The 22,775-nt window shown below is 38.7% G+C and overlaps 1 protein-coding gene across 1 annotated transcript in view; it reads right to left on the minus strand.

Annotated features, from left to right (window-relative positions):
• Positions 1 to 22,775, minus strand: part of INTS4 (integrator complex subunit 4) — a 118,342-nt gene that overhangs the window by 32,897 nt on the left and 62,670 nt on the right. The window contains exons 10-16 of the mRNA XM_045818356.1: positions 19,682 to 19,753; positions 17,723 to 17,897; positions 12,723 to 12,928; positions 8,368 to 8,510; positions 5,706 to 5,821; positions 3,997 to 4,130; positions 1,973 to 2,130 (exon numbers count right to left, since the gene is read on the minus strand). Of these exons, the coding sequence (XP_045674312.1) occupies positions 1,973 to 2,130; positions 3,997 to 4,130; positions 5,706 to 5,821; positions 8,368 to 8,510; positions 12,723 to 12,928; positions 17,723 to 17,897; positions 19,682 to 19,753 (1,004 nt within the window). The remainder of the gene's footprint in view (positions 1 to 1,972; positions 2,131 to 3,996; positions 4,131 to 5,705; positions 5,822 to 8,367; positions 8,511 to 12,722; positions 12,929 to 17,722; positions 17,898 to 19,681; positions 19,754 to 22,775) is intronic.

Genomic DNA, 22,775 nt, shown 5'->3' on the forward strand with positions numbered 1-22,775 from the left:
TCACCTCACAAAACCCGGATCATGAGGATCACTCAAATCAAGGGGTGTTTACTGAACACCTAACTGACCAACTGATGACCAAATTGACTTACTTCTGTGCATTCTGCACTTGCCTTAGTGCTAAAGGGATAAAAAAAAAAAAACTGTAAAAGACAAAACCTAAATGTTTATTTAGGTGGGCTTGAGTCAGCAAATGGAGCTTATTTTCCTGGCCTCGGAACAACACCTTCAGACAGGGGCCTTAAATCTAACACTTTGGTGAGGGAGCAGGGGGGAACACGTGACAGAGGCATGTCTTCAGAGTCAGCACACTTTTTCTGTAAAGGGTCAAATAGGAAATATTTTAGGTATTGCAGGCCATGCAGTCTCTGTGGCAACTACTCAACTCTGCCATTACAGCATGAAAGCAGCCAAAGATAGTACCTAAAAGTGTGGTTATGTTTTAATCATTTTACAAAAGCAGATAGATATTGCTCTTGCTAAAGACAAATGGCCCTTTCAATTCTTTGCATATCATTCAGGACATTTAATAAGATCTGGCAGTCTGCCGATTGTTCCCCAATAGCCTCCCCTCCCCCCTAAGTAGCAGGATCACTAAATGTTAACTAAGCACTCGTCACACAGAATAGACTACATTTCCTAGCTCCTTACAGCTAGATATAGCCTTGTATCTCAAGTTCTAGTCAATGGGATGCAAGTAAAATTAAAACATGCAACTTTGGGGAAGTGTCTTTATAGATGGTGGAGGTAGAAATGATGTTGTTCTTCTGCTCTTTCGTTTTTCCTGCAGAACACAAAGGAGAGAGAGTTTGGGTCTTTAGGCCTAGGCCACTGGTGACCATCTCAACTGATGGCTGCTCCCAGATGCTGGCCCGGGTCTGCTCAGGGCCAGCTGTGGTGTGTGGGTTCTTGACTTCATGTAGGAAAGATTTCACAGCACAAGTCCAGGTGACTATTAAGGTACATTTATTAAGGCTGGGGACAAAGAAACAAGGACAGCTTAGCCAAGAAGAAGCAACAGGAAAGCCTAGGCTGGACTGCTTTAGCTCACTGGGAACTCAGAGAAAAGGGGCTTTAGGGACAGGTTCAGGGGATTAGTCTGGGACAAGCTGCCAGAGTTTAGGAGACACCTGCCTGTAAAGGAAGAAGTGGTGGAGAGAAGAAAGGAAAGAAAATGGGGAGGCCTGCTCTCCAGAGAAAGGGCACACCCTGGGTCCTTTATCTGAGGACTGTATCTCTTTCTTGCAGGTGGGATTCTCAGGGGAGGTTTCAGGGGAGGGTGTCAGTAAAATATTCATTAGTTCTGCAGGGGTGCCCTTTCAGGGTCATATAGTCTTCTCTGATTGGACAGTGACAGGGTCTTTAGTCACTGCACTTAGTTCTGGCATCACCCACATGGTTTTGCTGCTTTTCTGGAACTGGAGCTGAGGCCTAGATGTTATCTCCAGGGAGGAAAGGCCAGGGGAGAAGGGGGTAAGGTCCTTGTTTTCCCAGTTTTGCCCCCTGCCAGGCACTGCGGTCTTCCACCCTGGTGAACATCCACACCTGGCTGAAAATTGCTCAGCCCCTCAGTTCAGCTGTCTGTCTCAGTTTCCCTATTCCACTTGCCAAGGGATTTTCCTAGACTCTCACTATCCTGTTTCAAAACCGGTTACTTTGCATTTTTCATCATATCCTAACTCATATACAAGGAAAGAAAAGTTAAAACCAGCTTCTTTGTAACTCTCTCTAGTTTTGCACTAATCATCAATCTGGTCATGTACAGAAAGAGTTTTTCTTTGTACATAATATATTCAAACCACAATATAACCCACATATAAACAGATCATAGAACCCTGTGTGAGTGCAGGCCTATACACTCACTAGCCTAGAGCCTATCAGAAAAACTAGACTATAACCAACACTGGAAATCAAAATGGTCAAGCTGAGCACAGTAACAATGTTAACTCTGTCGAAAGGATGATCACCTTACCTGATGGTGAACTCTAGCAGCTCCTGGGTTCCCTGAGGGTCCAGGTGCTGAAGACTGTACACCCTTTCCAGGCTCTGCTGCAGGAACTGATGGGAAGGATCCTCATGAGGCATGATATTGGGGGAAACGGCTGATGACACCAGTTTTCTACCTGGTAACTAAGCAAACACAGTGGGGTTATACAGTGCCAGCAAATTCTGTGGCTCAACTTTTCATAACACAAACCAAAAAAAAAAAGTGAGCCAAACAAAGCAAAGAGGATAAAAGGCTAAATGATTCTGCAATTAACTCTCTCTCCTTCCCCAGCTCCAGTGGGAGAAAGGGAAAGAGAGAGAAAATGAACATGGTCTACTCAACATAGCCACAAGCTGCAAGGAGGAAAAGAAGAGGGAATGATATACTATTATTTTCTATTACTAAGTGACATAAATGGGCTAACCATAAAAATGGGGCTAAAAATTAATCTGTTATCACATTTATTTTTAAACTTTATTTCATCTTTCACTTCATCGAAGAGTGATTTATTCTTAAATTAGTTTATATAGTATACTATAAAATATTTTACATAATATTAATTATAATTCTTGTTCTTACTATTTAAAGTGGTATTCTTTCAAGAAAAGGATGGGGAGGGGAGAGCAAAGAGGATTTCACTTTTGATTTTATACCTTCTATACAGTTTAAATTTTCGAACATGTACATATTGGGTTGGCCAAAAAGTCCGTTTAGTTTTTTCCATAAAATACATGACACATCTTTCATTTTTACCAATGACTTTATTGATTTGGATATTTTGAGTATGTCAGCTATCTCCCATGTGTTATAACACTGATTGTTCTCTATTAATGTCTCAATTTGATTGCTATTAACTTCAACTGGTCTACTAACCATGGAGCATCACCCAACAACAAATCTCCAGCTAACCACTTCTTCACAAACCACTTCTGATACATTCAATCAGTCATAGCACATTCTCCATATACTGCACAAATCTTTTTTTTTTTGCAGTCTCAGTTGCATTTTTACCTTTCTTGAAATAATAAAGCATAATATTCTGAATATGTTGCATATTTCTCCCATCTTCAATATTAAAATGGCTCCGTAAGAATTCAATTGATTAAATTTTTTTAATGCATGCTGATACGACAGCTGTCACAACAGAGTCTAGCAAAATTGTTTTGTATTAAGTTAAAAACAACTAAGAACTACTAGAGCCATCTTACTGAAAAAAAAAAAAAAAAAAAAAAAAACCCACAAAAAAACAGATGAACTTTTTGGCCAACCCAACGTATTATTCTAAATAAAGTTATTTATAGTAACCTAAGCTGGGATTAGGTAATACAAATAAAGAACTTTAAAAGTGCCTGCACACAGTTAGCATTCAGGAAGTGTTTTCTATTGTTATCATTATGGCTCATTTTTAATTTTTTTTCTTTTTGCCCTGGCTGCTGTGGCTGAGTGGATTGTCAGCGTGCAATCCAAAAGGTCGTTGGTTCAATTCCCAGTCAGAAAACATGCCTGGGTTTTGGGCCAGGTCCCCAGTTGGGGTGTGCAAAAGGCAACAACAGATCAATGTATCTCTTGCACATTGATGTTTCTCTCCCTTTATCTTTCGCTCCCCTCTCTCTAAAATAAAAATAATATTTCTAAAACATAAATTTTTTCTTTCTGTACCTCTAGGGTTTTAAAAATAATAGTTTTTATTATTAAAAATAAACTCTTAGAGAACCATGGCTTTATGTATTACAACTGTTAAAATACATCACAATCTAATCCTTGGTTAGATTGTTCTGGATCCCCTCCTTGTTGCCTAACATAGCATAATATCACAGGGACATTTAAAAATGAATCTTCTTAAAAGATAAGAAGCTAAAGTGTGACACAATGGGAGAGAGCCCTAGAGAGAAAGACAATGAAAGAATGAGTTTTCAGAAAATAATAGTCTACTTTCTGCTATTTAACAACCACAGAAAACCAAAAAGTCAAAAAAACAAAAACAAGGACAAAAGATGTTTTCAACATACCCTCAAAGCAGGGACCAGATGAGAAAGACTGTCCCGGAGGTAAGCATAGTGCCTGAAGGTATGATCTGAGAACAATGCTGGCATTGTTGGACAGGTTTTAGCAGCATTGAAGATAAGAACCAAAACTGCAATGTCTGATGGATGAGTGAGTTAAGGAAAACTGGAGGTATACAAAGAAGAGTTTGGCCAGAATCTGGTGTTCCACTTCCCACCCCCAATATTCCCATGAATAACTGTAGTTTTCTAATAAAGAAATGCAAATTCAAAGGCAGCTTATGCTACTTCAAACTATTCCAGTTACTATAAGTTTTTAAAAATAATGCCTGATGCTGCTGAGAATACTTACAAATGGAAACATTTGGTACAATGGCTACTAAAATGTATACTGGTACAATCCCTTTGGTAATAATTTGGTACTAGACAATAAGAGTGTTATGAATGTTGAGTAATTCCACATCCCAAAATCTATTCTAATAAATAATCAAATAGCACAGAAAAGTTTATAATAGCAAATAGAAATAATTGTAAGATTTTTCCATCAAGGAAGAAACTCAAATCAGCCACAAAGGGGGCAAAAGCAGGATTTTACTGGGGTAGAGCTTATGGGCAAGGTTCTCTGGTCCAGAGTAAGGGGGCCAGAGAAATCACGCCCGGGGTAGAGCAGGGGGGATTTTTTATACATCTGGGTAGGGTAGGCTTGTCGTGTCTTAGGCGGATTGGACTCTGTAGTCTCCGTGGCACACTGAGAATGGCTGACCACTTAGGCACTTGTTGCCGGGAAGATTTTGGCGGTTGCTTAGCTTGCAGTTTTCTTTGTTTGGCGCCTGGCGTGGGGGTTAACCTTTTCATATCCTGTTCAACCCAACAATAATGTAAATAACCAGAACCAGGAGAATAACTATACAACTTGTGCTTCATCTACTTGATGGAGTATCATACAATCCTCAAAAATTATAAATAATTTATGATATTGTATCAGAAGCATTTTGTCACAAGTAAAAAAAAACAGGCTCTAAAATATATATATAGGAATTAAGAGAGAATACAATGATTTTCTGAAAATAGCCAGTTATTTGGCTGATCCCCGGTTCCCAATAAATACCCCTAAACTTCACCAAGGATCTGTCACAGAGCAAAAAGAACCACGGGAAAGTGTGGCTGCACTGATGTAAACGTATTCCTGTGACTGGAAAACAATCAAATTGCACAGCATGCTGTCCATGGCTATCACAAACCCACTGAACTTGTAACAGAGGCAGAGGAGCTCAGCCCCACCCACTCACTCAGGTCGCAGATTAAATTAAACATGGAATAAGACATAGGAGAAAGTCCATAGTCTTCAACACCAAAGATGTCTGGAGAGGTATTTAGCCTCTCTGAGCCTCAGTTTTCTCATCTGTAAACTGGGAATAATTCCCCTTTCCAGGGTTGCTTGGAAGACCAGTGATAAAATGTATAAAGCATTTAAACAATATGTGGAATACAGCAGGTGCTCAACAAATGGTGTAAAAAAATATTAGTATTAAATGACAAAAGTGAATTATTGTGAAATCAAGAAAGAAAGCTGAGAATAACCACAAGGCTTCCCTAGTATATACGCTTATCTGAAAGAAATGAAAAAATAAAACAAGACCTGCTAAGCTATACTACAGAAAAAGATGCTAGAATTCCATCAAGTCAGCAGAATGTGCCCCAGGCGCAGAGGATACACGCTGGATCGTCCATGTCTGGTTCAGCTGTATCAAAATACGGGTGGGTGCTCAGGAGCTCTGGCACCAAGGGAAGCACCAGGGTTGGATGCCGACTTCCTAGAAACTTCAGGCATCTGAAATAAACAAAGTGAGAGTCCACTTTAGTAAGTTAATACATGCTTTTAAAAAGTACTAGGATTTAGAATCAGAAAACCTGATTCAGACTTGCAAGTTCTCAATCATCTACTTTTGCTACCTCTATGAGTTCAGATAAGTCATTCAATTATTCTGAAACTGTTAATTCATCTAAAAAATTGGTCATTAGGAAGATTAAAAAGCTGGTATAGCAGATATTACTACTGATTATTTAATCAATGGCTATTATTCCCCATCTTCCTTGCCAAGAGAACCCTGACTTTACTCAGGTATTAGGTAGGTAGTAAAGTGCTCAGTAAAGTGCTCAGAGAAGGTTGAACCAAGGGCTCAACCACAACTGGTCTAAACCCATCACGGCAACCCCATCCCCATTTTCCAGTGACTGGTTTGCAGGCAATCAAGTAATCCAGTTCTGGTCCTGGAGCAAGGGGAAGTGTGCTGAGAGCTTCTTAGAGCTATCTGTCATATAGTAAGACCTCAACTGGCTATTAGTTAGCTATTAACTGGCTATCAGTTAACTATCATGACTACATTAGGTCCTTTATAAGCTATCAAGAACTACATGTGTGCTGATAATTACGCATTTTTATTATTTTGTTAAGTTCTGGTTTAGAAGGTGTGCTAAAATGAAAAGAAATATAAAGCTTAATTTCTGTTCTCAATGAGTTTATAAAGCAGCTTAGAAGCAAAGATTAACTATCAAATGAATGATACTCTGCTTTCTGTCAAAGGTAGATTTTTGTCAAAAGAGATTACTATGATCAGAAGAAGTTTCACAAAGGAGATAGGATTTCACTAGGGATTGGTAAAAGAGAGAAAGCAAATACCACAAACAAATTCATGTATATGTGGGTTATGAAAGGCATCACATTTAAAAACACTTAATATTGTTAAAAACCCTTGGGAAAAACTTTTCCCCAGTCCTGTTTTACCTTCTATGTGGAACCAATTTAATTCACTAAGTTTCTGATCTCCCTCAGCCCTTTTACTCACTGTGTCTCAGGCAACACTGAAAGGTTGGAGTTTGGCTTCCACGTGTCACTCCTCTATTTTATCTCTCCTTCTATTCAGATCTCACATGGAGCATACAAGAGCTATTAACTGAGTTCCCTCAGAGACCCCTAAGTACCTGGGCCTCTCTAAAGACAGACTTCAGGTCTGACTTGCAATATTTTTTACTATTTCATCCACCTTGCATCTACACATTTTTCTACTCCCCCTTCCAGCTGTTTGAAGGCTAGGTCTCTGAGTTGAATCCATTTTTAAATCTCCACAGCAACTACCACAGTGACTGGGTTATAACAAGTGTTCGATAAGCACTCATTCAATGAACTAAAGGAATATAAACAGAACAAACTATCTCCTTGAAAACTTTCATTTATGTGCCTGTCTTTAGCAAGGTCTTAAAAACATGCCACTGTGACTATTCAGTCTTTTATCTTGTATATTTTTTTATATTTCTGAATAGAGCCACCATTCATGATAAGAAGTGAAAAAAAATCAGGTATAATTAGGTCACTTCAACATCTTTTGGACCACTGTGAGGTGAAAGAGTTTTTTTGTCTACAATCATCCAGTAATGACAGTCTTAACAAATATTCTGGGTGAACCAAATAACCACAAATCTTATTTTAAGGCAGGAAGAATGTTCTGCTAAACACTCTATAACAGTCCCTTCCATCAAGCAGAATTTATTCTTTCTGCATCCCCAGGAAGTACAAGTGCTGATAGAAGTGATTCTCTCCCCCACAATCCCCACACACCAAATGACTGAGTGCTCCCTGAAGACAATCAATGAATGTACATTGAATTGAGCTGAACTCACTTCACACATGAAGAAACAGCAAAACAGGTAACCCAGATATCAAAAATGTTACGTGGAGCAAGACTTCCCTGGTATTTTTAGTTTTTAATATATCTTCCAAGTACCTCATTTGACCAACTTTTTCTACTCTTAGTAACAAATATTTTTGAAAAATCAAGAAACCATAGAGTTGGAGTAATCTCATCACATAAGCTCATTTAAATATGTGGAACACACATATTCTTATATTAAATGTAAGAAAGTAGTTCTTCAAGCTGCAATTCATTAAAAGTGTTAACAGTCTGCCTCTAGTCAATAAAGCTAGAGGTAATCAGGGAAAAAACGAATGAGATTCTCAATCTGCAGACCAAGTGCCGGCCCTGCCTCTAATCGCTACGACGACAGCAGTGATCCTGCACACAATGCAAACTAGACAAAGCGACGATTAACACCCCACAGGAGACAAAGGAAATCTAACAGCTCATCCCTGCACCCCCCACACATACCACAGGGCTTGGCACACAGAGTAGTTGGCAGGCATATATCTGCTAGGTAGACAAATGGACAAAAATAATAATAATCTAAAATACAGTATTCCACTTAGGATTCACACCCCTGAGAGTTCAGTTAATTTGAATAAGATGATCCAATGAAAATGTCAACACCATACATTTAACACATTATTTGACTCAGTGAGCAAATCAGCAAAAAGGCCCTTACTTCCATATGGAGTCCCTGTCAGTAGGGTACTTGGTTAAATTTTTCAGCAGCTCCACCAGTGCAAGATGAATTCCTTCTTTGGTTGAAACATTAGTACAGCACAAAAGTTCATGAAGGGCCTCTCTAATATCTCTGGATGAATCCTTAAAAAAAAAAAAGATGACAATGATAATAATAGCAGCCGCTGTGGATTAGTTGTTACGGAGGAATGTACAAGTTACCAAGGATAAAAAGTCAATTTTGGGGGAAAAGAGGTGCTGGTAGTTAAGACAGAGGTGACAGATGAACTGAAGTTTGAAGAATTCATTCATTTGTTCATTTGTTTACACATTCAACATTTATTTTTTTGCACTTAGTAAACAAACATTTATCAAGCTCCTCCTATGCACCAAGTGTTAGAGATGCAGCAGTAATTAAAATCAAATCCCTGCTCTCAGAAACTTCATTCTAGTGCAAAGACAAAAATGACTAAATATATATTATACAAGGTCTGCCCAGAAGGTATCCATCCATGTAATATGAAAAGCAAAGACATTTGCTGAAGAAGATACAAGATACAAGAAACACTATACCTAGGACAATGACACTTCAATCCTCTTCAAAGTAGCACCTCGGGACCTCACACAGTTCTCCCAATTGCCATCAATGTGCCCTGTCATATTTTCCTGAATCTCACCACTGGTCTGAAATCTCTTTCCTTTCAAAGGTGATTTTAGTTTGGGGAAAAGCCAGAAGTTACAGGGTGCCAAATCTGGTCTATAGGGGAACTGAGTCAACTGGGTGATTTGATGTTTCACCATAAAACTCTGCACATGATTCATGAGGGCATGTTGTCGTGATGAAACTACCAGTCACCAGTTGCCCATAGCTTCAGCCTTCTGAATCATCTGAATAGTTTCCGCGGAGGAATGTTCAAGCTTACTGCAAAATCTGATGCAGATTTGCTGCTCTTCTCACTCAGTCATTTTGAAGGCGATGGTCACACAGTACACATGCTCACTCAACAGCGTCTACTGTCCCCACTGACTAATATACTGAAGTCAACATGGTTCACGCACGCACATTCCAGTCCACTCTCCGTGGCTGCCAGGTTACATCAACGTTGCTGCACACCTTTCTCATTATGTTTACAATGACTGAACTTTTTCTAGACAGACCTCATAGGTCAGGTAGTGTTAATGGTCACATAGTGTTAAGTATTATGAAGAAACTACAAAGCAGGTTAAGGGAAGGAGTGCTGGGTTAGGTTGGGTATTTTACACCAGATAATCAAAGGGAACAGCACACATAACGGCCATGGGGTGGAAGTGTATTTGAAAAATAGCAAGAAAGCCCATGTAGCTAGAGCAGAGTAAATACAAGAGAGCAGTACGAGATGAGGTCTGGGAAGAGGCCTCTTCCCTCCCCAACAACTGCTAACCTCACTAAAAGGATTAGAAAAGGTCACCAAATCTTCTTAATACTAAAGTCATGGACACATCAGTTCTACTCTTATTTAATATCTCCATAGCATTTTTCCAGTTCTTCAATTTTTTAATATAGACTATTTGAAACATAGATAAAAGCAGAGACAATAAATCCCCCCGTTTCAACAATTAACTCTAACCAACCTTGTTTCATCTATGCCTTTACTGACTCCTCTAGGTTATTTTACAGGCTGTCACAGAAATCGTAACATTTCTCTGGTAAATATTTTCATAAATATGTCTTTTAAAAAATAATTATTTTAAATAGAACACTAAACCAATACTATACCAAAAAATTAATAATTCCTTAATTTTAAATATGTAGTCAGTACTCCAATTTCTCCAGTTGACTCAAACAGTTTTTGTTCTAATCAGGCTCTGATTATGGTCCACATGCTACGACTGGGTAATAAGTCCCTTAAGTATTTTTTAATATGTAAAATCCCTTTACAGCCCTGGTCACTGTGTCTCAGTTGCTTGGGCATCATCCCAAAAAGTAAAAGGTTGCTGGTTCAATTCCAGTCAGGGCACATGCCTGATTGCAGTTTCAGCCCCCCTGGGTACATATGGAAGGCAACCAACCAATGTTCTCTCAAACCGATGTTTCTCCCCCTCTCTTTCTCCCTCTTTTCCCCACTCTCTGAAAATAAAAAATAAAATATTAAAATCCCTTTACATCTCATTTTTTATTTTTCCCTTACAATTTCTCCCCTGTACCGGTGAGGGTAGTTAGATTTGGAGGCCTGCTAGATTCAGGTTCAATATTTTTTATAGGTAATGCTTCAGAGGTAATACTGTTTACTTCCCTCAGGAACTATATGATGTCTATTTCTTTGTGTGATGTCAGTAACCACTGATGAATTTAAACATATTTGAAGTTATAATCCCTAATGATGTGTTTCACTTTTGGCCAATATGAAGATACTGAAGTTGCCTACTGGGTCTTTTTAATAAGACCCTAGAGGTCTTTGACAGGTAATATTTTCTTTTTGTATAATGACGTGGTACATCCTCATCTAATTACATTTCCTATGCCAGACCTGGAATCAGCCATTTCTCTTAAAAATTTTGGTTCCTTTTAGTGGAAAATGGGACCTACAAAGTATTTTTTAGAGTCAGATTTACTGACATATAAATTACATTCTGTAAAATTTATCCTTTAGTGTACACTTCTGTGAGTTTAACAATACATATAGTTATGTAACTACCCTCGCAATCAAGATATAAAACACTTCCATCATCCAAACTTCCCTGGTGTCCCTTGGTAATCTACCCATTACCCCCAGGTTCTGGCAACCACTGATGTATTTTCTGCTTCAGTTTTGTCTTTTCCAAAACATCATATAAATGGAATCCTAGAGTATGCTGTTTCTTGAGTCTAGCTACTTTCACTTAGCATAATGCATCTGAGATTCATCCATAGTGTTATTGAGTATCAACAGCTCATTCCTTTCTATTATTGAATAGATATACCACAGTTTATTTACCCCTTCAACTGAAGGAGTTTGTCATGTTTCCCGTTTGGGTCTATGATAACTGAAACTGCAATAAACATTTGCATAGAGGTTTTTCAATTCTCCTTAGTAAACAGAGTGGGACTGTGGGATCACATGGTAAGTGTATGTTTAACTTTATAAGAAACTGTCACTGGTTTCCAAAGTGGCTCTACCATTTTGCATTCCCATCAGCAGTGTATCAGAGTGCCAGTTCCACCCTATCCTCACAGTGCTCAGTACTGTCAGGGTTTCTTCTTTTTGGTTTTTAATATCACACTGTGACATAATTTGCATTTCCCTGACAACTAAGGCTTATCCCCTTGAGAAGCTAACAGTCTTGTAGTATAAAGAATTAAACAAGCTGAACACACACACAGGGTATTAAGAAATACAGAGAAGTGCTATTAACCCATGTGAGATAACTCAAGAAAAATCTTAATAAAAGTGCTAAGGAACTGAGAGAACTTCACAATCAAAGCACCCAGTCTGTTTTCTGAAGTATGTAGCAGAAATCTGTAACAAGTGCTAATGACTAAACATCCAGTTGTTATCCCTTTCACAATATCTGAAAAACAAGCAACAACAACAAAAGGAAACCAGAGGCCAAATCTCACTTACTAACATTCCAAAAAGCTTGAGTACTCGCAAATAAAATCCAGACACTTCAGAAAAATAATTCAAAACAACAGCCTGGGAGGCAAATCTGTGTTTATAATGTAGCACAGGCACTTACTAGCTCCTGTGACATCAAATAAATTACTTTTTCTCACTGTAAAACTCCAGGGTTGAATGAACTGACCCCTCAGATCCCTTCCTGCTATAGCATCCTATGATTCACTAGAAGAAAGAAATCAAAGGCTAAGAAGAATTATTATTTAGTCCCTGTCTTATCTATAGCCGCTTCCCTCCTCTCCTCCATCTCTTCAACTCTGCTACAATTACAATAAATTCCTTTTAATTCCTTGAATAGAGCACACTCATTCTTACCCCCGGATCCTTACCTCTTCCGTTCGGTACTGCTGCACTCTCCCATCAGTGCCACTCCCTCCTGAGAAGATGCCTCATTAAGTCCTGCTCGTCCTTTAAGTGTCCGCTACACTTCTTCCTTCTTCTCTACCTCCCCACCTGGCCTTGACAATTCAGGTTAGATACTCTCTGCAATCCCAGGGCACCCTGTCCTTTCCTAGTCATCCTGTTTAACCTTCCCCACCATGTTGGTGGAGCTGTGTGATCAAAAGGCAGACAGTGCTGCCTGTATACTCCTGTGTCACCAAAACCTAGCACAATGCCTGGTTTAAATAAAGTAAATAAACAAACAAACAGGTAAGTAAGTAAGTAAGTGGTATCCAGCAGGTATTGATGAAGAAATGAGTAACAAACTGTGAACACTCACCTCTAACACGGCCAGGACAGTGTCCAGCTGATCCTCTCGGAGGGTGATGTTGTTAGAGATTTTCCTCATGGTATGTATGGACTGCAGGCGTACTTCCTCAATTTCATCATTAAACATGTCCACCAGAAAATCAAGGCACTTCTCAGCAAAAGAGGGTGAGGACTGGGCCAGCATGCAGAGCGCCTCCACAGCAGCAATGCGGACCTCTAGACAAAAAAAGACAAATAAAACCGCATCAAGTTAAGAGCCGTGGGAAAAAATCCAAGAAGAATTCCTTCACATTCAGGTTTGTCTCTTGCTCTCTACTCCTCTCACTGTGTGAACTCTGTCTGAAAGACTCCCCTCCATGCCCACAGGTTCAGCTTCCACCTTCACTAACTTACAAACAAGATTTTTAACGTCACAGAGGTTAAGGTTTAGACCCTGACTCTGGAGACAAGTGATCGAGTCATACTTCTGTCTCCATTAATTGACTTTCTTGAAAATTAATTCTTATCTCGGTATTACAACCACAGGGAAGTACTTTCTTTTTTAAAAAAGGCAGTTTTTAAATACTATTATTAAGAGTAAAACAGGCTAGATATCATGATTTTCATTTTAGATATAAGCTTCAGCAAAGTGCATTAATTGCCTCCAAGTAAGGAAGAGCAGAGATAACACTAGAACCCAGGTCTGCTGATTACACAGACTAGCATCACACAGCAGTTAAGGGTACATGCCCTGGAATGATAGAGGTTCCACAGTGAATTGTGAAGAGTAATCCCGCCACAAACTTGCAGGTGATTTGAATAAGTAACTTAACTTCCTAGCGCCTCCATTTTCTCACCTGTTGAAAGGAGATGATATTCATTTCCTTACAGAGCAGTAATTTAGGATGACTAAATGACATTGTAAGTAAAGCATATAGCATGCTGCTTGCCATATGCTAAGAGCTCAATAAATATTAGCTACAGCAAGGTCTTAAAAACACCTCGAACACAGAGGCATGTCTTCTACCTCTCTGCATGCTTAGTAGTGAAGTGATGAATCTAGAAAGCCCTTGGTTCACTCATCAACGATGTTTCCTGAGCATGTGCTACACAACAGGCAGGCCCTGTGCTAAATGCTGGGGCACAGACGGGAGATGAGTACACTACAGATAGTGCTCACAAGACTTTTATAATTGCTCATTTTGTTCCAATGGTTCCCCCATGGTTCTGCAACACAATGTATAGTTTCAAAAAAGAAAAGAAAAACAATGAAATTGTTAAAACTCACTAATATAATTTGTTTTGTGTAAAACATTTTTAAAGATATTTTGAAAGCAGAGTTACGACATTAAAAGGAGATGACTCAGGTTTTTCTGGTAGTTATGAATTCCTCCTTTTAATCAGAAGGGAAGAATCTGCTCCACTTCACAATAATATAATTTAAATATGAAATTGCTAATTACAAATGGACCCGAAGGGAGAAATGGACCAGAATGTGTTAACTGCTGGCTTTTCTTCTTAGGGCTTTATCTATTTTACCACACGGATTCACGTGTAACTCTTGTAACTCTATCAAAAGACTCACAGAGAAACTCCAGTCAGCATGAGATAATCCTTAGGACCTGAGATGGCAACATTCCAAACGGAAACAAAGAAACTTGGTGTTTTACTTTGCCATGTACTGCTTGCCCACAAGCAGGTAAATTAAGAATTTCTACTGGACTTTTTGGGATGTTGAAAGTATATTACAGTCTCCTTAAGGGTCCACAGCAGAGAAAAGGAATTTGCTGTGTGTGTGTGTGTGTGTGTGTGTGTGTGTGTGTTGGGGGGGGACACTGTTCCTCTGGTGTCTTAACATGTGTAATGAGATCCTGGCTTTGCTACTCATTAGCTTTGTGCTCGATACTTAAGTTACAAAGACCAACAAGAATAAGACTTCTCTCAGAGCCTACCTGCAAAAATAACTAATTGCACTACAGCACGATGAATGGGATTATGGAAAAGCACAGGGATGTAAGAAAATGCAGAGGAGGCACAAAAACCCACTCAACAGGAGTAGTTTTCCAGAAGTAGTTTTCTGGAACAAGTGATGCCTAAAATAATGCCTGAAGGAGCTGTTGGGCCAAAAGAGAGGAAAAGACCTTTGTAGGCAGAGGAACCACATGTACAAAGGCCCAGAAGTGAGAGGAAATGTAACTAGAGGATTAAAAGTATAGGTGATACTCCAGACTACAGTAAATGAAATAATCTACTTACTTTCCACAGTTCCTTTAATTACACCTTAGTGACAAACTGAAAACTGTTGAACTAAACCACATAAACATTAAGAGTGACAAAATTCAACCACAGAAACTAAAGCAAGTTGGGAACAGGGTATAAGAGGACTAAATGTTAATGGAAAAAAATATGTAATAGAAATTATATACTTAAAAAGAAACTAAACAAAGCAAAAATGTTAGTAGAAACAAAATAGATTCCAGTTCCTTAAGATAAAACAAGTTTTAATAACTGAACTTATCTAATATTTTAATTATATTCATTTATCAAGTTCATAGGGAACAAAAAGCAGAAGTATCAATAGCTTTAACTAATTTTTACATATACAAAAAAACATTACAGCAAATTGTATAGAATAACCCAATTCTTATACCTACTAATAGAGTACTGTCTTTTAAACATAATTTTCTTGCCCTTGTAAGAAGCAATCCTATTGTGGGGTAATTTTTATAGGCATTTTAAAGGCCTAAGTTCTAATTCTCTGACACAAATTTACTATAAAATGGGGGCAATCAACAGTGACTCCTCAGGTCACTGAAAATGAGGAGACTGCAATCAGTCAGTCATCTCACAACGCTGACATGACATTCTGTGATCTACATCAGGTGGACACCATCATATCAAAAGAGCTTTGTGAGACTTCTATTGCTGGCTAAGATGTTGTAACAGGGGCCAGATTTATCTTTCTGTATGAAACAACTGAAAACAGATATAAAACATATGAAACAACAGTATTCAAACATTAGGCACCAGGCAATAAAGGGTAGTGATCACTGAGAGAAGGGAAATAAAGGAGGTGAGTTCTACAATTATACCAGTTTATTGTCTGGAGAGAGTTTCCAGGTTGCGGTCTCCTTAGTTGAGAAGATAGAGCTGAGGGTCTGGAAAGGCCCATGTGGCTAGAAATCACAGGGCAAAGCACCAGAAAGGAGAGAGCTGCACAGAGACAGTGAGCTTGAGAGATCTAGAGAGGGTCCTCCTCAAGCTGAAGGCTGAGTTCTGATCTGTGAAGAAACAATCCACGGTCTGAGAAAGAACCACTCACCAGGATTAGAGGGAAAAATCTCCAGAGCACACACACGGTCTACAATTGTTTTTTCAGGAGAGTCTGTTTCAGTAGTGGACAAAAATAAGCCCTAGTTGCTTGGGTCTGAACCTGAAATAACTGCATCCCAGAACAAAGCCCAAGAATATGTATAGTAATATGACTATGTTGTGCCTCCAATAAAGTAATTTTCACAATGGTTAGCATCCAATTGAAAATTAACAGGCATACACGGAAGCAGGAAAATATAATCCATAATGAAGAAAAAATCAATCAACCAAAACCAACCCAGAAATCACACATATAATAGACCTAGTAGACAAGAACATTAGGACAGTTATTGTAAAAGCACTCCCTGTTGACAAACCTAGAGAATGCAGAGAGTATGTATAAAACCATATTATGTAGATATGTGGATGGTATTACTAAACAAACCCGAGTTCTCATAGAATTTCTAGGGATGAAAAACTACTATGTCTGAGATGAAAATACATTGAATGGGATTAACAGCAGCTTAGACATTGCAGAAAAAAAGATTAGTTAACTCCAAGACAAAGCAATAAATATCCAAAATGAAACAAAGAGAAAAAAGACTGGGACAAAAAGAGAAAACAGAGCACCAGTCAACTGCAGGACAGCCTTGGTAACCTAATACACGTGTAATTGGAGCATGGGGCCAGAAAACTATTCAAAGAAATACTGACCAAAGACCTTCCATAGTTCCAAGAAGCTCAACAAATTTCAAGCATATGAAACATAAAGAAAACTACACCAAGACACATCAGAATTAAATCATTTAAAACCAGTGATACTAAGAAAACCTTAAAAGCATCTAGAAAAGACATATCATGTACACAAGAACAAAAATGCTTTTTTAAATGACAGCACACTTCCCAACAGAAATAATACAATTGAAAAACTATGAGATACCTTTAAAAGACTAAAAAACAAGCCCTGGCTGGCGTAGCTCAGTGGATTGAGAACAGGCTGGGAACCAAAGTGTCCCAGGTTCGATTCCCAGCCAGGGTACATGCCTGGGTTGCAGGCCATAACCCCCAGCAACCACACATTGATGTTTCTCTCTCCCTCCCTTCCCTCTCTAAAAATAAATAAATAAAATCTTTAAAAAAAAAAGACTAAAAAACAAAACAAATAAACCAACCCCCCCCAAAACAATCCTATTAATCTAGAATTCAATTGCCAGTGAAAATATCTTTCAAAAATGAAGTTGTAACAGTCTCTGTTAGTCATACAAAGGCTTTGAGGTCAGACATACCTGGGTTTAAATCTTGCTTCTATTTCATACTAGTGGGGTGACTAATAACAAGTTAATATTGTTATAAGTATCAATAATATCCATTTTTACTACCAATATATTAAGTGCTTACCATACGGGCCATGTACTATGCCAAGTGTTTCATGTATATATAATCTCATTTAATTCTCACTATTCAGAAATGCTCACTATCAGGCTTGTTTTATTAAAATGTTGCAATTTGAACCTAGATTGACTGAACTCAAAGTCCATGCTCTTAACCACTCTATTATATATCACCTCAACCCCACCTGTTCGTAAAAATTAAAATAATAGAAGGTACATCTGTGACTCTGAAGACTAAATGAGACAATGTGTATATATCCATCAGTACAACCCCTCACAGGCAGCAGTCACTCAATAAAGGGCATTGTACTTATGCAGTCATACTTACCATACATTTCATCTTCCAATCCATGAACAAAGGCTCCACAAGCTCCTGACTCGATCAAGTTCACAGCCCCTGTGTCTATTTCTTCCTTGGGAGCATCATCTCCCCACTTCCTGCCGCTGGAAAACTCCCCTGAACTGTAAAGCTCCTTGGCACGCTCATGTGCAGTGCGTTTCCTCTGCAGAGGACAACAACAATTACTGCTTGCAGGAGGTTCAGAAGGAACAACAAGATGCACCCTGAGGACAGGGGGCGGCAGGACATAAGATTGCTCTCTCAGCATTAAACTTCCAAAAAAATAATAAACTCAATAGATCAGAGCAGAGAAATGCAAATTCAACTTAAAAACCAAAGACTGCGGACAGTAACCTTATTAGGGATCATAACCTTATTAAAGATAGTGAAAGCATGTGTTGATCAGACAGGTGCTCATGTTTGCAACGACAACACAGGAAAGGAAGAACCAGAGAGGTAAATGACTGCAGTGTCCCTCCAAGGACCGTCCTGGGCAGGTAATACACTGGTCCTACAGAAGAACTGTTTTCAGTCCCATTAGAACTAAGTTTCTATTTGACAACCCTGTACTCTATTTGAGCAGCACTGTGCTCCCAAGTACCCTTCTAGTAAATTCATTTTCTGCACAGAATGCCTAATGGGAAATATACTGGTTAGCTAAAGTAAACATTCAGTCCACTTGAGAGTTACGACTCCTCATAAATGAGCACTTCATACATCTATTTCTTATGAACATTCTTCTTGGTGAGAATCCACATCCTTGTGGCTGTCTGAAAGGCACTGATGAATTACAGCACCTGAGCCTACAGGATGTGGGTCAGACCCAGCAGTACAGTTTGTACCTTGTGACATGTCTGAGGACCACCAATCCCTCACTATTCACCATGAGAATATCCTTCTTCACACTTCAATCCAGGTATACACACAGAACACTTCATCAGTCACCTACCTCAAATGAAGGCATGCCCTTCAGGAATATCATATGGCAGTATTTCATAGCAACTTCTCAACTATTCCTTAGAATGTATCTTATCTTACCAAATAACTCAAAAGAAGAAAAGATCTAATATGCACAAAGATCATATTCTTTATGTAATTTATTCAGATGGAAAAATGAGGAGAATCAAAATGTATAATAAAGAGCTAAAAAATGATAGCAAATCTCCTTAACAGAATATTATGAAGTCAGTAAAAATGCTAAGTATAAAGTTGGCAATATGGGAAAAAAGCATATGATATAGGGGCAAATGTAAAAAGCAGACTACAAAACCAAAACATAGATTATAAAACTATCTGCATACAATATTTAACACATACAAAACAAAAAGAGCTGGAGGGAAATACATCAAAATGGCAAAAGTCATTGTATTAGAGGAATGGCAAAGTGGGTACATTTTTTCCCTTCTCCTTCTACTTATCAAAGTTATGTATGTTTTTATTATTGGTTTTATAATTTAAAAATTAAGATATTGACAGTAAATGTACATATCATATTCTCAGACTCATATTTTATCCTGGCAACTATATCAGAAAACTATTACAGTAAAAGGTTAAAGGCATTCCATAAGAGGCATTTTGTTACAGGGCAAGGAAAAATTGACTCACTCCTCTATGGGAATTGCCACTGGAAAGAAGTCCTAAGATGTAACAATCCAAAAAATAAGACCAGACCTTTGTAATTTCCAACAAACAGAAAATTAATACTGGCTCTTCTTTGTAAAACACAACTTGTGCAAAGTATTTCATTACAATAACTTAAAATTTAATGAAGTAACTTGTAATTTGGTTCAAGTTACTAAGATTTTAAATTAAAATGTAATCTAATCACCCCACACTAATTTAACAAACGCATGGGCTGCAAAGTTAAATCAACATCAACTTGGCATATGTTGTTACATTGATGTTAGTTACAGAAACCCAGCTTAGACAACAAAGAATTTAAGTTACCCTCAGGTCTGACATCAGCTTCTTGTCAAGTGTCTGCTCCAAGAAATGAGAACTGACTTGCTCCATAGACCCCTGTAAAACCAAAAAATCCAAAACAAATTGAATGTCTTTTAAGACCTGAACATTATCTTAATAGTCAAAGTTCGCAGCCAACTTAAATGTGTGAAGGTAACATTATTCTCGATACTAAAGGTGCCTAGGGGTTCTGAATCATCAGGAAAAAAATAAAAACATTAGCAGCAGCAGCACCTAGCACCTAAATAGAGCTTATTGTGTCATGTATTTTTCTAAGTGCTTTACACATACATTAACTCATTTAGTCCCCTTCCAAAGTAAATACTATTATTAGTTCCACTTTAAATATGGGGGAAAAGAAGGTACACAAAAATTAAGTAACTCATTCAAGGTCACAAGGAGTGTAAATTACAGAGCTGGGCTATAAACCCAGGTCCAGAATCCTTTGCCTTAACTCTTCACTGTCTCTCCATTTCACTCTTTCCATTCATTTGTTCATTTATTCATTCTTTCAATACAACAAATATTTATTTAGCAACCATTCATTATATGCTTACAGATTCTACCAGGAGAGGAAATAAAAAAACCAAGACATCAATTTTACACTCAATGACCTCAGACTAGTGATGGAAACTGAAAAGAGATATTTCCATTAAGGTATGAATTGCAATACACACTTATAAAGGGCACTCTGGGAACTCAGACGACAAGCAGTAAGGGGTGATGGCAGGGAGAACTGGAACCACAAGTGCAAATGCATGAAGTGAGAATGTCGTGTGGGAACCATCAGGTGGTTCTACGAAGAGAACACAAGATGGGGTCCTGAAAATGAGGCGTGAGTACAGACAGGTAGGGCTACGACTATAAACGGCCTGTTTGCCAAAATAAGGCATTTACCTTGTGAATAGTAACTAGATAATCTCTGTCAAATATTTAACGAGCTCGATGATGTACAAAATATTTCATTTATATTTTAAACTGTATTCCCCCCATCATCCCATGAAGAACATGCATGGTCCTCATTTTTTAGACGAGAAATTGAGGCTGAGAGCTGTGGTAACTTGCTCTTTTCAAATAAGGGAGAAATAGAGATTCACACGTCATAAACATCGTCTTGGCAGCAATGTGGCTAATGGACCAAAAGGAATAAAAAAGAAGTAGAGACCAGTTAAGAGGCTATTAAAGTAAGCCCTAGACATCTTAAGGAATATATTGGAGACGTTCTCTAATTCCCAAGTTAGAAATGTTTAAAAAGGCTCAGACTTTTTTTCCAAGCACATTTTCCATGGAAAGTTACATGCTGTTGGGAATAGCCCCACCCACGTTAACACCTTTCTTGCAACTCTAGGAGTGCAGCAGTTGTACCGTTTTGACTTAAGGAGTTTCAAAACCACTTTTTCTTATCTCTATGCAGTACAGTTGGTGGCCTTGTATGTTACATAGATCTGAGTCAATATGAGATCTAACATTAATTTTTTAAATACAAAACATCAATTTTATGAATAAGAACTATAAATTTTTTAAGAGCTCCTCACTTTCTCTCTAGTTTTAGCACCAGTGTTAACAGTTGGCTTTTTAAGGGGCACTTTTTTTCCTATAAAGTTTTAATGACTTCACACTACATTACTCAATCCACAGTTTCAATCAATACCCTTCAATGCCTTCAGTTAAACTCCCAACACAGTTGGCAAAGAGGGGGTACTATTAAATTCCGGCCTTAAGAATTTAGATATCATTATTTGCAACAAATTTCCAGTGTTACCTAAGAATAGCCAAAGCTTTCCATTTCAAATCCATAAATACCAAGAGCCCTACGCAACAGTAATCTACTTGAAAAATGGTCACACCTGAACTGGTACAGGCCTAGCAAAAATAGAGAAGGGGTAGATTTGAGTGGATTCACGGTATGTCAAGGCAAAACTGATAACAACTGATGACTCAGGGGATATGGGACACAGAAAGATAATTCCAAATACCTCTAGGCTCATGACTTCGTAGACCATTGATCATTCATGAAAGCATAGGAAGAGCAGATTTAGACCAAAAAGATATAAAGTATATCTCAGCAATCATAAAAACATCTATAGTTCCGGCTACCGCCTCCACAGCCATGCTGCGCCCAGGTTCCCAGCGCCACCTCCGCAGCCTGCACTGCAACAATGGTGGAGGACAGCAAGTCTTTGGATGACCAAAGATGTCCTTTGGAGGACACGTGTGGGATAGACAGGGACAATGAGGAGGAGATGGAACATGCCAAAGGAAGTCTCAGAGGCAATTTGGGTGCCAAAAAAAAAGAAGAAACAGAAGAGAAAAAAATGAAGAAACCCAATTCTGGAGGCACCCGGTCAGATATTGCATCTGATTCCTAGGACATTAAGCCGTAACAGCCATCAAAAAAATCCCACCGTTCCAATGTGTAAGTTGCAAGACATTCAGAAAGCGACGGAGCTGTTAATGGCATTTGAGGGCCAGGAACATTGAGGAGGATGCCAAACAGTTACCAGTTTGGGGACACACAGCCAGTACCCAAATTAAATCAAGTAGTAATATCTCATGGTGCAATTGAAACAGATAACGACAACGTGTGTCAAGAACCATACTCCTAAGCCCTGGCTGGCGTAGCTCAGTGGATTGAGCGTGGGCTGCGAACCAAAGCATCGCAGGTTGTATTCCCAGTCAGGGCACATGCCTGGGGTGCAGGCCATGACCCCCAGCAACCGCACATTGATGTTTCTCTCTTTCTCCCTACCTTCCCTCTCTAAAAAAAAAATAAAATCTTAAAAATAAAACCATACTTCTTTCCACAGGGTTTAATGTGAGACACTGTAGATTTGGGTAATGCTGAAGCGCGCAAGGGGTTGCACACCTTGTTCAATGACAGTTATGTAGAGGATGACGTGTTCTGGTTTGACTATCCGTCCAAGTGCCTGCTTCGGGCTCTGCATCCCCCAGGCTGGTTTCTTCAGTGGCACTGTGGGGTCACAGTGTCTTCAAATAAGAAACTGGTAGGGTTCATAGATGCCATCCCAGAAACCATTGGGATTTACAACAGGATAAATGTGTGACATTTTTGCTCTGG

Source organism: Phyllostomus hastatus, unplaced genomic scaffold (genome assembly GCF_019186645.2).
Source record: "Phyllostomus hastatus isolate PE091 unplaced genomic scaffold, TTU_PhHast_1.1 phas_scaffold_317, whole genome shotgun sequence".
Lineage (NCBI taxonomy): Eukaryota > Metazoa > Chordata > Mammalia > Chiroptera > Phyllostomidae > Phyllostomus > Phyllostomus hastatus.